At 32.0% G+C, this 15639-nt stretch overlaps 1 protein-coding gene across 1 annotated transcript in view; it reads right to left on the bottom strand.

Moving 5' to 3' along the window:
- The window catches only part of CDH18 (cadherin 18), a gene marked incomplete at both ends in the record, with an annotated part of 338110 nt that overhangs the window by 26830 nt on the left and 295641 nt on the right, over nucleotides 1-15639 (bottom strand). The window contains 2 exons of the mRNA XM_079703309.1: nucleotides 361-478; nucleotides 11138-11259. Coding sequence (XP_079559435.1) covers nucleotides 361-478; nucleotides 11138-11259 — 240 coding nt within the window. The remainder of the gene's footprint in view (nucleotides 1-360; nucleotides 479-11137; nucleotides 11260-15639) is intronic.

The raw sequence follows: 15639 nt of genomic DNA, 5'->3' as shown, positions 1-15639 counted from the left end.
ACATATTTTTCATTTATCTTAATTTAAAATTTTTACACCTTCTAGCAGTTGCAGCAGTTCTCATAAACATGTTTGTCGGCTAAGATTTCTCTTAAAATTTGCCCAAGAGCATATTACATGAGCATTTCTTGTTTAAAGGATGCTTCTGAATAAACTCATTGAAAGTTATTTGTACATATGGCTCAGTTTTAAACACAAGCTATTCACGGATCATAACACATTAACAGCAAACTGACTTTGAATGTTGATTTGCAAGCTGTTCATGAGTATATAAGAATAAAGCAAAGCTGCTCAGGCCTACTCCATATCAAGTCAAAGCAGATACCACATAGATCAAAAATTATATGTATTCATGTTCACCTTCATTGTCCTTCAGAGTGAAGTTTGGGTTTATAGAGATATGTTCATCAAGAAAGAAGTTAAACCTTTGTCCATTGGCAAAATCATCCTTATCAGTGGCACTGATGGTATGAATAACCTAAAGAAAAGACAAAATTAAATAGTAAATTTAATTTGGCTTCTTCCCTTGATTTTAATTATATTATAACATTTTCAATATCCAACTTGAGTGTTTTAAAATTCTTATTCTAGTAAAAGTATCAGCTAATTTGCTCTCCCTTGCCTTACACTTTAAGAAATGTATTATGGCACACCATATAATCATTCACACTTTATTTTCTAGCATGGCACAAACATTTTTTTTTTCCTTTATTACCCACAGTACCTTGGACCCAATTAGTTGTAAGGTTTTGTGTGAACACCTGTTTGGGGAGGCGTGAAATATAGTTTATACAAATACCAATATCCCAGTGTTGATGTAAAACAGCCTTTCTGTACGTGTTGGTCTCAGTCAGCAAATGCAAAAGCACTAGAGTCATAATTTTTGTTTTAGAAGACCTTTGAGATCATGATAGCCCCTGCATTTTAGAGACGAGGACGCTGAGTCCCAAAAGTAGTGTGATGTGCCTCAAATCTGTAAAAATCTGGCAGAGGTAAAACTAGATCACCCAGAGATTTAGGAATTTTTTTTAATCCTTAGTGGTTGAGAGAAAGCAATATCCAAATTTGGACTTTATGCACATTAAGAACAGAGAAAGTTAGAATATATAAAAAAATATCCCAGGTAGCCTAAGAACAGCATACACATTCTGATCGTTAGAGTCATTACAATCTTTAAAAGTAACATTGAAACAAACAAGCAAGATTATATTTTCCTTTTGAAAAAAAATTAGTATCATAATGCTCAAGTGTCCTCTTTCCAGCTTTTCCTTAGAGAAATTGAAAACAGAGAGAAAGTAGAGCCAGAAAAATAGTATTTCCTGCATATGAAATATAGTATGTGCATTTCAAAAATGGATATGATTTCTAAGAACATTTTACTCAGTTTCACCATATTTCACGTATTTCACCATATTTTACCATGAGATAATCCACCAAAATGCATCATAGTTAAAACCTAAATTCCTCTCCAGGCACTGAGACTGTTAGCTTGTGAGGGAGATGAGGAGGAATATAAAGGTACTGAGAATGAGTGGTCAGGGAGAGTAGGAGCAGAAGAGATGTGTTTTCATGAAGTGAAAGTGAAGAAAGAGCTTCAGGGTATAGAAGTGATCAATTTCCTCCATATATTTCCATGGCTCATTCCTTATACCCTTTCCCATCGCCATTCAGAATTTACTTTCTCAGCAGGAGATCGTGGTGAAAGCCCCTCCCCATACATGTTCCCAGAAATTTCTATCCTTTTTCTCTTCATTATTTCCCTCCATATTATTTATCTATGAACTGAAAATTTACAAAGCTGCTGATTTTTTTTTTTCATTGAAAGCACAACTAGTATCTGGACAGGTCTTTTTTTTTTTCTTGTTGTTGCCTTTTGACTATAAATAGAATAAACTGATGGATAATCAGAAGCAATCTTTATGATTTTTCTCAAGCACAGGAAAAGCTCCATAGCATTTAGAGTGTGCAAAATCTGAAGAACACAACTACATTTTCTACATGTTAGTTACTTAGTATCAAAATGAAATAAAATATCAAATTTTCAAGGTTGTTTTCAGGGTTAGATAAAACAAATACTGTCAGCCCTCCATGTCCATGGTTCTGAATCTGTGGATTCAACCACCATGGGCCAAAAATATTTTTTAAAAATTCCAGAAATTTCCAAAAAGTAAAACTTGATGCCATGCTGTGGCAACTATTTAGGATGGCATTTACATTGTATTTACAACAATTTACATAGTATTCACATTGTATTAGTTATTATAAGATATTATAAGAGATGATTTAAAGTATATGGAAGGATGTGTGTAGGTTATATGCAAACACTACACCATTTGATATAAGGGATTTGAGCACTTGTGGATTCTGTTATCCTGAGGGTGGCGGGGTCCTGGAACCAATTCCCCGCAGATTCTAAGGGACAGCCATATAAATTTTTCTTTGTGGAAATAAATGTCTTCTCACTCTTATTCTTCATTCATTGTGATTCTCCAATTTACAATCCTATTTCCTCAATGATACCTCATAACATACTGACACATTTGCAAGTTCACTTCTTATCCTAGAATGTAACTCTGGAGGGGATTGGTAAAGAACAATTAATTTAAATAAACTGAGTTATTTATGTTTTCTGTTATCAATGCTTTGGAACAATTTTCTTTTCTTCTCATTTCAAAGTTAATTTATCACTTATTTTAAATTTTCTTAAATTTTTACAGACATAAGCCTATTCAATTTGTTAAACACTGATATAATTCATATTATATTATGTTTACTATTTTTGTTATCTCTAAAATATAAATAACCCTTTCATTTTTATACAGGTAATTTCTAATTTCAATTTACCAGGAAGCTCACTTATGGCAATTTTTTCTTCCTCAGAAAGGGTTCTCAGTCTCATCTACATAGTAAATTATAAGTTGGTTACCACATTTTGTTTAAGAGTGAATGATTCATCTTGAACTTTTTTAGAACTGTTGGGCATGCGTCTGTACTTAAATATTTTCCCATAATATTTCTGAGAGATGATTCTAAAAACCCTAGTATGTTGGTCTATTTTTTTTTAAATTTAGAACTCCTAGATGTTCTCTTGATGAGAGAACGTATATTCAGTTTATTGTTTCGTTGTTTTACTAATCACGTTTTCTCTTTCATTAGGAAATAGGATATCCATTTGCTTCCTCAGCCTTTTAATAGAAATCATACCTAAGAAGTTAACATGTTTATGATTTTTAGAAGATTTAAATTTCTGACAGATATCAGATAATTGCCATGTTTCCATTCATCAATATTTTCTACCATTTTTTCAAACTTACTTATTTATCTGCACTGTGCTACTTGTGCTCTCTGTTTGTGCAGCTAGTTGGTGATGTATGATCCATAAAAAAAAATTATTTTCTGATTCTCTTTCCTTCTAACTGGACTCAAATGTTTTCTATCACTTGCACATTATGCAATAAGTACATAAAGTATTTGATTATTTTGAAAGATCTGAGATTTACTCTAACAAAGGGAGAGAAAACACAAATTGATGGATGGTATTTATAAATAATTACTAGCAGAATTTTTCGATAATGCCCATGAATAAGGATTCACTTTTGTTAGAAAATAATTAAAACTAATTTTATATTCCTTTTATTAAATAAAGCTATCCCCTTGTTTAAATGTGTTTAAAACATATTTAAAATCTATCACTTCTAGAGTACTTTAATTAGGAAAAATAGTGTCAGAAATTTATACAGATAACATAGTCTTCTATTTGGTAAATGAGCTAAGCCTAACTAAAACAAATTAAAAAGGAAATTCTATGGAATGCATTGCATCTTCTTTTAATTAATAGAGTTTGCCTTATAATATGACCTCAAATGATCATTTCATTTGATAATAATACCAACTTTTGTTAGTTAGCTGAGGTTTACCTTTGATAAGATGTAAAATCTCTACTGATCTAGTTAACTATTTTCATACAAAGTTGTATTGTTAATAATATCAATAATACCATGGATATCATGGGGGCAGAGGCTGGTGTTAGGTAATAAAATGTGTTCTTTTATATGTTATGTTTTCTAAGTTTACTTCTAAAAAGAAAAAACACAGAGGGAACAGTCAATACGAATAAAACAGAAAACATTCCCTTTGTTATTTCTCAAAGTTTCTAGGTACAGGCACATCTCAACTATTTTGAATTCACTCCTCTTTGGGAACTGAGTTCAAATTTCATGCATGCATGATTTTCTTTTTCGTATTTTTTTTTATGCAAGGTACTTAAAAGATTTTTTTCAGAACAGGAAAATATATTAATTCAGAGAAATATATTGTTGAAGTTTATATTGATACCTGAACGACCTGAACTCTGCTCTTACATGTGGTTTGAACCTCTGTTTTCAGAAAAGACCAGTCTCTTTGCTGTAGCCACATGCTGTTACATTTAAATGCACAACATCCATAACAGAAGTGTTGTGATTCTAAAAACAATTGTCGGGCTTCCCTGGTGGTGCAGTGGTTGAGAGTCCGCCTGCAGATGCGGGGGACACGGGTTCGTGCCCCAGTCCGGGAAGATCCCACATGCCGTGGAACGGCTGGGCCCGTGAGCCATGGCCGCTGAGCCTGCGCGTCCAGAGCCTGTGCTCCGCAGTGGGAGAGGCCACAACAGTGAGAGGCCCGCGTACGGCAAAAATAAATAAATAAATAAATAAATAAACAATTGTCATAGAAAGAGGTACTCTGGCAATACAAATATGCTTCAGAAAAGCTATTTCACAAATCATTATTTAAATAGTTTCCTATTCCAACTCTGCATCAAAAAATAGTTTCTCCAGAAATGCTACAACCATAAGAGTAAATGAACCAAAGACCTCAAAATTAAATAATAGAAAAATTCAGACAATTTTCCACTGTAATGGGTTAATCATACAATTGACTACATGAATGGGTAATGATTTGTTTAAATGCAGGTGTAATAAGCAATACTTTTAAAATGATGTTTTTATTCCTTCAATGAAAAGTCTAAATTCACTTTGGTGAAAGAGTTGGAAACAAAAGCTCAGATAACATAAAGAATCCAGTTTTCTTACAGTGACATCTAAAATCATGCAATACTAAAGACAGCAATGATGTTAAATGTGAATATAATTTACAAAGAATAAGAAGTAATCACATAACTTAAAATACATTAGAAATTTGGGGGGCTAGGTATAGGAATTATGTCTTGAAAATAGTAACAGTTATATGAAAAAAAGATAAATACTATACAAATGGTTAATGGGACTCACAAAAGAAATGGTTTGACATAGATTTAGCCCTCTCTAAAAAATGGAATAACTTTTCACCTGAGGAGAACAGGACAACTCACACTTAAAGGAATTTAAGACTTATCTAGTCATATACTCATAAAATCTCCGGCTTGGAAGGGCCCTGAAATTCTGACAATTTTCTCCATTTCAGAGATGAAGAGAGCACTTGTCAACATCACATTAAATTACTTCTTAGGAAGGCTACAGAGTTTAGGTGGTCAATATAGAGGGTAAAACAGAAGGACCCAGGTTAACAATATGACATTAAGAGGAGAACATGACCAGTGAGAGTGCCTGAATGGACTTCCTCATGAGCAAAAAGTGGACAACACGTGAGGTCAATGGAAAAAGTCAAGGTCACATGTCAATATGAAGAGAGTTCAAGCCAGAAAGCTGAGACTAGCATTTTCGATTACAGAGAAGATGTTTACATCCACAGGGGAAGGGCCAGCTGATCCAAGAGCAAGGGCTGAGTGTCATCTGCTCAGAAATTCAGTAATTTCACCTACACCTACAAAACTGGTATTGTAAGTTGCTCCTAATACAAGATCACACTTTATCCTTGAAGTGAAATTATTAATTAATTAATTAGTTAATTAAAACAAAAATTTTAGAAGAAATAATCTAAAAAGAAAACATCTAAAATAAGCTGATGATTTTTTGATTCTTTAGATCACATTTCAAATGATCTAAGTTTAAATTCTCTGAATAAACTGGGAACCAAAGAAACAAAGATTCAGTGAGGGAAAGGTCCTAAGTTTACTAAAAGTTGTTATTTATAGATTAGGTGATTGATACCTAAGAAAAGCAATATTTATTTCTTGATATTTTATTTTCTTAAAGTGATATTAAATGGTATAGTGTTTTAAGTTTCATTTTCTAATTGTTTCTAATATAAAGAAAAAGAAGAAATACATTTATAGTGACCTTATATTTAGCACAAGTATCAATTTTATTCACAATTTCAACTACTGTACAGTAGTATTACCACTATTATTAGTAGTATTGTTATTATTAATGAATGTTTAACTTTATCAAAACCTTTGGCTTTACGTATCAAAATGAATTTTTTTTTTTTTTTTTTTTTTGCGGTACGCGGGCCTCTCACTGTTGTGGCCTCTCCCGCTGCGGAGCACAGGCTCTGGACGTGCAGGCTCAGCGGCCGTGGCTCACGGGCCCAGCCGCTCCGCGGCATGTGGGATCTTCCCGGACCGGGGCACGAACCCGTGTCCCCTGCATCGGCAGGCGGACTCTCAACCACTGCGTCACCAGGGAAGCCCTCAAAATGAATTTTAATTTTTCTCCTTTTCATTTTAAAGTAACTATTTTTTCTGGATTTGTTTTGACAATATTTTATTTATGATATTTCTATGTTCATGAGAGAGAATATCTATAATTCAAATTATATCCTTCTCAGGTTTTGATTTCAACATTTGTTGTCAGCATAAAATGAATAAAAAAACTGATTGCCCTTTTTTCCTTTTTGATACAGTATATTTTGATTATCATTCCATTTAACTATTTTCAATTTTTTTTACTTTATTGGCTCATGGCTTCTTTAGAAGTGTCTTTCTTCATTTCTGATGGAGTTTTTCTAGTAATATTTTTGAATTAGTATCTTGCATTATTTTATTGTAATAAAACTGAGGCCAATTATTTGAAAATTATTAAAACTTGCCTTGTGGTCCTGAAGATGGTAAAATTTGGTCAATGTTTTGTGTAAGTTTTGAAAGAATGCATAATCAAAGTTGTTCAATACAATGTTCTATATTTGTTAAACAGTAAATTTTGTTAATTGTGGTATTCAATTTTCAGTTTCCTTAATAAAATTTTATGTGATTATTCTATCAGTTTCTGACAAAAGCATACTAAAACTCTCAGCACAATAATCTCAGTAGACATTTTTTAAATATTTTGGTGATTTTATTTTAACATAAATATTGATATATACTTCTTTAAGTTTACATTATATTTGTTTACTTTTTATTTTTCTACTTGTTCCATATTTATTATCTTATTTCTTGGTTTTAAAAAAAATTACCTTGACTTCATCCTAGCTATTATAAATTTATGTACTAAGCCTTTCTCTTTTATTTTGCCTATCTTGTGTTATAAAACAAAACTCTATCTCAAGAGCAAATATGAAAATTTGTCATTCTAACTTTGAATTTTAAAAACTTCACAGAAATTCACAAGGTTATTTTGGAAATATTAAATTGGTTATACACTTCATATTTTATTAAGTTTACATTTTAGTTTTGAAATATGCCCTTCTAGAATCCTTGAAAATAGGTCCTATATAAAAGATTTTTTCCCTTTATCTTTGTATCATAAAACATAAAAAAGCAGGATAAAATCACATGCAACAATTTTGTAAATGTGCAAACTATTTAATTGACTGAACATTTTAATAAACATAGTAAAGGTCAAGAAATAAAACTGTCAAACATCACTTTATTTAGGAGTATTTTCAATTCCAGTTTCTATTATCTTGTTAGTTACATAGTCTTTTACTATTTTATTACTTAAACTAAAAATTACTCTATTCATTCTTGACACATAAAATCTATTATATATTAGTAGTTTATCAATTACCCCAAATTTAAGGAGTTTAGAATATTTTAACTTTGTCTCTTTCCTTCTGATACCTTGTTCCCATATGTACTATGTATATTTTAAACCCCAGAAAATATTCCTTTGTTTTCTATTCACTCATTAATAATTTATTGTTAACAATATATTTACTGACTGCTTTGGTCTTTAAGGATTCTTGTCACTCCAAGATGACAATTTGATTATTTTCCTTTTTCTTTTTCCAAAAACAGCTTTAATGTGTGTATTGGCAAGGAATTGTCACTTTTTTTGTTGTTGTTTGTTTTTGCCTAAATACGAGTTTTTCTTGTCTTTATTTTTTATTTATTTATTTTTGAAGACGTTGTGGATAGGAGTTTATTAATTAATTTATTTACTTTTGCTGTGTTGGGTCTTCGTTTCTGTGTAAGGGCTTTCTCTAGTTGTGGCAAGCGGGGGCCACTCTTCATCACGGTGCGCGGGCCTCTCACTATCATGGCCTCTCTTGTTGTGGAGCACAGGCTCCAGACGCGCAGGTTCTGTAGTTGTGGCTCACGGGCCTAGTTGCTCCGTGGCATGTGGGATCCTGCCAGACCAGGGCTCGAACATGTATCTCCTGCATTAGCAGGCAGATTCTCAACCACTGCGCCACCAGGGAAGCCTTCTTGTCTTTATTTTTAAAGACAATTTTTGGTACACAAAAGAATTCATGGTTGTCAGATAGTATCTCTGGCTCTTTGGATTTATCTTTCATCTTTTTTTCTTTATTCTTTTTTTTTAATCTTTCATTCTTCCTGATTAAATAATCAACTTTTGAAATTGTTCTTTTAAAGGTTTTGAGTATTATTTTTATATTCTACATGCTAATCCTTCATTGCATAAATGGTGTGCAAGTTTCTTTTCCCACTATGTGGTTTTTCTTCTTATCCTCTTAACAGGGTCTTTCAGAAAGCAAAAATGTTTAGTTTTGATCAAGTCTAATTTATCAATTTTTTTTTCTTTTATAGATTATGCTTTTGGGGTCATCCAAGAACTCTTTGCCTGGCACTACATCCGTTTTATTTCCCCCTAACAGTATTATGTCTTTTTTCTCTAGATGTTTTAAATTTTAAACTTAATTTTATTTCAATTCATCTAGTTAAAGTTATTTTTGTAAACAGTTGCTTAGATTTTTGTTTTTGTTTGTCTCTATGCTTCTTGAATTTTTGACTTGTTGCTTACCAACAGTATGGAAAAATTTTCAGTCATGATCTCCTCAAATATTACTTCTACCCAATTCACTTTTTTAATATCCCTCTGAGAATTCGATAACTTGTGTATTAGACTTTCATGTTCCATATCTTTCATATTCTTATTAATGTTTTCTATCTTCTTGTCTTTCCATGCTTTAACATGAATATTTAATCTAACCTACTTTCCAGTTCACTATATTCTCTTCAGCTATGTCTAATCTGATGTTATTACCAAAATTGAAATCCTATATTGTGGCTGTATTTTTTTAAATCTAAATTTTCTATTTGCATGTTTAACATTTTTCTCAATTGTACTTGTATAATATATGTTAAGAAAATAATTCTAGCATGTGTGCATCCATTTCTAACACAACTGAAGTATGATTTGGGAAGTAAACCATTATATATCTGTACCATAAAATACTGTTTTTGAAATGGTGATATGGAAAAATATTTAAGCACTGGAAGTGATGATCTTAATACATTGCTAAGAGTAAACCAGATAACCTGTAAATACTTTCAAATATAATTTTCAGGCATTTTGTCCTCATTCATATTTTCTACTTTTCTTGTGAGAAATGAACATGAGAAAATGTCATGTTTTTACATAAAGTGCCCTCCATTTATATATATGTAAATACCTCCCCTGGAAATATTAAAAACATATAATCAATGATAACTTTAACAAGCCATAATTGATTGTCCCTCATACACAAATACACAAGGCAATGTTTCTCAGGACTATAATTTTATCATAAGCTTCAAAATGATTTAAAATAATTTTGGATGATATATTTATTCTGGTTTGCCAAAGATAGTAAAAGGGGCTATCTGACTCAGCTGGACCTAGACCCTTTTGACTTTTCTCAATTCATCTGTGGCCAACAAACTTCAAGTTGTCCGTCATGGAATGCATGCCTTTTTGTAATCCCTTCCCCTAAAGTCATTGTGACTTGTGTCCCACTTCTGACCAATAGAATGTGGCAAAATTGTTGATATATCATCACACTGATTACATTACATTAAATGAGACTGTCAGACTCACCAGAGAGACTCTCTTTACTTGTTTGATGAAGTAAGTGGCCATGTTGGGGAACCCATATGACACATACACACACACACACACACAAACACACACACACAAACTCTGGGTGGCATCTCAGAACTCTGGGGAACACTGAAGAGCCAAGGAAGCTCTCAGGTCTGCAGCTGAAAGTAACTGAATGCCACCAACAACCACGTGAGCTCGGAAGAGATCCTCAAGCCTCAGGTAAGAACTCAGTTTGATTATGTCATATGAGACTCCTGCAAAGACCTAGCTAAGCCATGAGCAGAATTCTGATCTGCAGAAACTATGAGATGATAAATATGTGTTGTTTTAAGCTGCTAAGTTTGTGTAATTTGTTACACAGCAGAGAAGACAGATGCACATTCCCTTCCCATGTCCCACTTGCTTTATGGGAGTCAAAACACTGGCCTCCCTTCGGAATTGTCATGCTCCTTTAACTGGCTGCCATGTTACATCCAGATTCATGTCTTATGTTCAAGCTCTTCTCTCCATCCTTCACTCTCCTCACCTCCACTAATCATTCACACTCTTCATGTTAAAACCTAATCATATTCTAGTATCAATATCACTCAATGGTCATTGTATGTGACTCCCTCATTCCCTCCAAAATATGTAGACCAGGCCAGTCTCTCCTCCCCACTCTAGTCTCTAAGCTTCATTAGGACAGGAAGAGTTCACTGTTCCCTCCTTATTTAATACAGGCTATACCCAAATCATTCAGTATCACTTTATTTGTATAATAAAAAATACATGAATGAGTTCATTTGTTTAATTACATTTGGGATCTGGAGAAAATGTATTTTCTATGAGTCTCAAGAAATCTATTTGGTACTTAAAATAAAGCTTTATAAAATTATTTTTACTAAGCACAAAAATAACACTGGGGATCTTTGAGGACTATACCTAAGAGTAATAGAAATAAAGCTGCTTATTTTTCTTCCATTAAAATGTTAGGAAGGAAAAAATTAACTTACCTGGCCAGGCTTAGAATTTTCACAGACAACAATATCATATTCCCTGGCAAGTTCGGGTGGATTGTCATTGACATCCAGAACTCTAATAACCACTGTGACATGGCTCAGCAAACTCGGATTGTCTGCAAAACACATAGGGATGCATTTAGTATTTCCATGCACACTTTAGAGGCTTGGTTTAAAACCAATCTCCTTAATACTGTAGCTTGTCACTAGCCCCATATGCTGCAGCAGGACTTTTCACAAAAGAAAACTTTATGATGGCACTCTTTGTTAGAACTCATTAACTTATAGAAAAATGAACACCAAGGCATGACATGAATGCTAAAATGATATTTTTTTCATATCAAGGAAATTACATGTTATTCAGGAACTGAAATGGGAGAAAGTTGTCAGAATTCATTGTATGCTGTCAGAGTCTAAGGGAAGAACAACTGGTTTCATCATTAATCTAAGAAAAACAGAGTAGTTGGAAAAAATCACATAATCTTTTAAACATTCAAGGTTTCAAGTCTAAATCAACTAGGAGAAAATAGAAAGTAAAGTTCTTTACACCAGGGTAAAATTTTTCTTACAGGAGAATATATGCAGTTTGTGTTGTCAAGTCATACTTGGGGAAAAATAAAGAATAATTTAAATTAGAACTTAGCATGGAATTCATATATAACTCTGGTAAACATCAAAATATTACAGTTAATATTTTAAAATACTTTTTAAGTGCAGTCTTCTCATATTTCAGTAAGTTTATTAGTTCTGAGATATAAGAAAAGATAAATGTTTGGTTTATTTTATGCATCAAAGCTAAAACTGAAGAAATCATAATGGAAAAATTAATGAGAAGGAAAAAACTAAACACATTAGGAAAAAGGGAATATATATATATATACGCAGAAGATATTAAAGATAATGGAGTTTTAAATTATCCATTAAGATAATGGATGGATTAGACATGCCATAGGTACTTTTAAAAGAAGTAGAAAATCAGAGTAGTACTACAATAACTAAAGAAACTAAATTTTTAGGTAAAAACTCAGGCCTAGATAATTTTATCTACAGTTAAAGATACATGTAAATTCAGTCTTATACATCTTTTCCACAGAAGACAGAGTAAGGAGGAAATACTCTACAACTCGTTTTTTGTGGTCAGTAAAACTTTAATATCAATACCATATGCTCCCACTCATGAAAGATATTAGCTGTCATTGGACTAAACAAAATAATACCAAACCCACTCTACTGGAATGGAAATGAAAGTCTGTCATCAGTTTAGTTCTAGGAATGCTTGCATAGTTTGGCATTAAACAAAGGAAAGAAAGAAGTGAGGGAGGGAGGATGGAAGGAAGGAAGGAAGGAAGGCAGGAGGGAGAGAAGAAATGAAGAAGGGAATTTTAAAAAGCGTAAATGTTATCCAAAAAGTTAATGAATTAAAGGAGGGACAAAATACCACATAAATGGTTATCTTAATACACATAGAAAAAGACAAAAAATAAAATTTAATATCCATACATTCTAAACAAAGCAAAGCAAAATCAAAAAAAAAAAAAAAAAAACTCTTAGCAATCTAGGAACAGAATGTATCCTCTCAAGCTGATTAAGGATATATTCAACAAACAACAACAAAAAGTACAACAAGCATTATTCTTAATGGTCAAAACTAACAAGAGTTAATAAACAAAGCTATAAGAATCCTTGAAATAAATCTAACAAAGTATATGAAAGATATATGTGAAACATTTTATTGAATATCATTAAAGTAGATCTAAAGTAATTAAGAGGTATGTTGCCTATGTTGTTAGAAGACAAAATATCATAAATAAAGCCAGCCTCTCTAAATTGATGTGTATTTTTGATGTAATCTAATAGATATCCAATGAGAAATGAAAGCCGATTCTAAGATTTATAAGTACTAAGATTGTCCAGACTTGAATGAAGTACAATAAAGGATAATTGTTTTACGATTTATCAAGCTTTATTATTTGGTATTAGAACCTAGGTCACTTTGACAGAGTCAAAGCGATAGACAAACAGAAACAGAAAACAGAACACATCCATAGATCCACTATATATAGAAATTTAATATATGGTAATAATACTATTGCAGATCAATGGGGAAAGTACAGATTGATCAAGAAATAGTTTTAGTAAAGCTTGTTACCACGTCATTATCATCATTATAAAATGGGCCATAACTACACTATACACAAAAATACATTTTAAATAATTAAGGACTTTAATGTATAAGGCAAAAACTATACATACTTTAGAAAAAAATATTAGCATGTAATATAGTAAAGCTCATGAAAGATTGCAAAATATAAAAGGCAGTAATCATAAAGGAAGCATTGATAAATTTGATTACAGTGAAATGTGACTTTTTTCATTTCCTCCAAATATGCCACAAAGAGGACAAAATGTCACAAAATGAGTAAAAATATTTGCAGCACACACAACTGACAAACGATCTGTATCTCTAATATATAATACAATGTATTGAATCAATAAGAAAAAGAGATAGCTCAATATAAAAATGGGTAAAACGAAGGACAAACATTTAACAGAAGAAATAATATAAATGACAAATAAACGTGAAAATGTTTTCAACATCAATAGTATTTAAAGAAATACAGCTTAACCAAAATAAGTTATCATTTAATCATCACAACAATATTGACACAATATCAAGAAGTTTGACAAGATTATCCAAGTGCTGGATTGATATAGACCAATGGGAATGACTGCAAATTAAAGTAAACCACATGTAATAATTCATACGGTTGTATACACTCATGTCCAAGATCCAGCCATTTCTTTGGCTCATATCCGAAGGAAAATCTCTTGAAAACATACACCACCAGCACAATTAATAGGAACAACAACAGGAAATTACAAATGTCCAACAACGGCTGAATAGATGCAATATGTGAATAGTTATATCATAAAGAAAATAAATAAATAACAACATAGCTACAACATTAGGGACAATCTTAGAAACAAAATGTTGATTGAAATATTTTTTCAGAAATGTCTCAGAAGATTGTATTCAAATATGGTAGAATTTTGCAAAGCTGAAAAAAATACACAAAACTAAATAACTGATTGCAGAATGAAATAATATATTGTTGAGGATCTGTTCCTAATAACACTATTTCTTAAGTACAGTGATATGTTAAAATTTATTTATTATTATGTTTTGCAATATCTTCTTTGTAAGTGTTGAGTACTACATTAAGTATACAGAAAAAAGTTACAAAAACATCTTAAAATTAATATATTGTGTAGATTGCTTAATATATAATAGCTAATAGAATTGGCATTAATGAATTTTTGTCACTATACAGTGAAAGATAATGAGATGCTTATGTATTATATTAGATAATTAATATAATATTTTATATTATAAAGATAAATAGATCCATGAAATTAAAATTAGTAAAATGCTAATTTAAATATTTGCTTATTTAGAGTTACTTACTATGAAAAATCATTGCTAAGCTTTTCTAGAAGCTAATACTTGATCATTTTATAATTTTAAACCTGAAAGAGAATATTCAGCCTGAAATCTCATTTTGTAAATTACAAAATTGAAATTGACACTGTTTAAATGACATATCTTGGCAAAGCCAAGGTTATGGTTTACTTCTTGGGCCTTACTACTGTCACTATATAAATATATCTTTTCTATTGTAACCATTGTTAGTGTAGTCCTATATTTCTCAACCAGGTATTTGCTTACATTTAAGAGCAGACAAAAGCAGTCTGTTCCAGAAATATGAGGCAAGAATAATATTATTAGTTTTAATCATTGGTATCAGCAGCCTTAAAATGCGTAAATAGTTCTCTGCTCCTTTTCTGAAAAGGAAGAGTTAGAAGTAACCTTGGCGTATCAGAAAACTGTTTTGTAAGAGAGGATTCTGGAAAGACTGTATCGTGAGGAAGGACTAGAATAAAAAACACCTAAGCATTTGACTGTTTTCAAGCATCGCCTTCTCACTGCCCCACCTCTGTATCGCTCACGCTGTCCTTTGGAACTGGCATAGCCTGGCCACATTCCATACTTGGGTACAGGAAACTAAATCCTTCTGGATGGAAACAGACTCTCTCCATGTTGCTCCAATATTATTGTATATCTCCAGGGTACAATTACTATTCCATCACTTAAGGATTAAAAGTACAGGGCTGGGATCAAACAGGTATTGATTTGTCTGTAGGCTTACTACCATTTTATGTTCTGTGGGGAAGTTAAACTGAATCTAACCTCACTGTAGATGCAGCTAATGATCTGCAGGACATGTACTATCAGGGGAACCTCAGAAGATACGGATAAAGAGTTATGAAAAACAGAATGTCAGAGTAAGCTTAACGTCATTACTGATGCAAATTGAATAATTGCTGTCTATTTCCTAAAAGTGGGATGGTGTATAAAACCTGTAGCTTTAAATTCCAGATAATTAGAGCTGAAAACCAACTATAGTTTTGTAACCACTTTTGGCCTACCTACACTC

This window comes from Hyperoodon ampullatus (genome assembly GCF_949752795.1).
Source record: "Hyperoodon ampullatus genome assembly, chromosome: 4".
Classification (NCBI taxonomy): Eukaryota; Metazoa; Chordata; class Mammalia; order Artiodactyla; family Ziphiidae; genus Hyperoodon; species Hyperoodon ampullatus.
The sequence above is the reverse complement of the archived record's forward strand: the minus strand, read 5'-3'. Positions and strand labels throughout refer to the sequence as shown.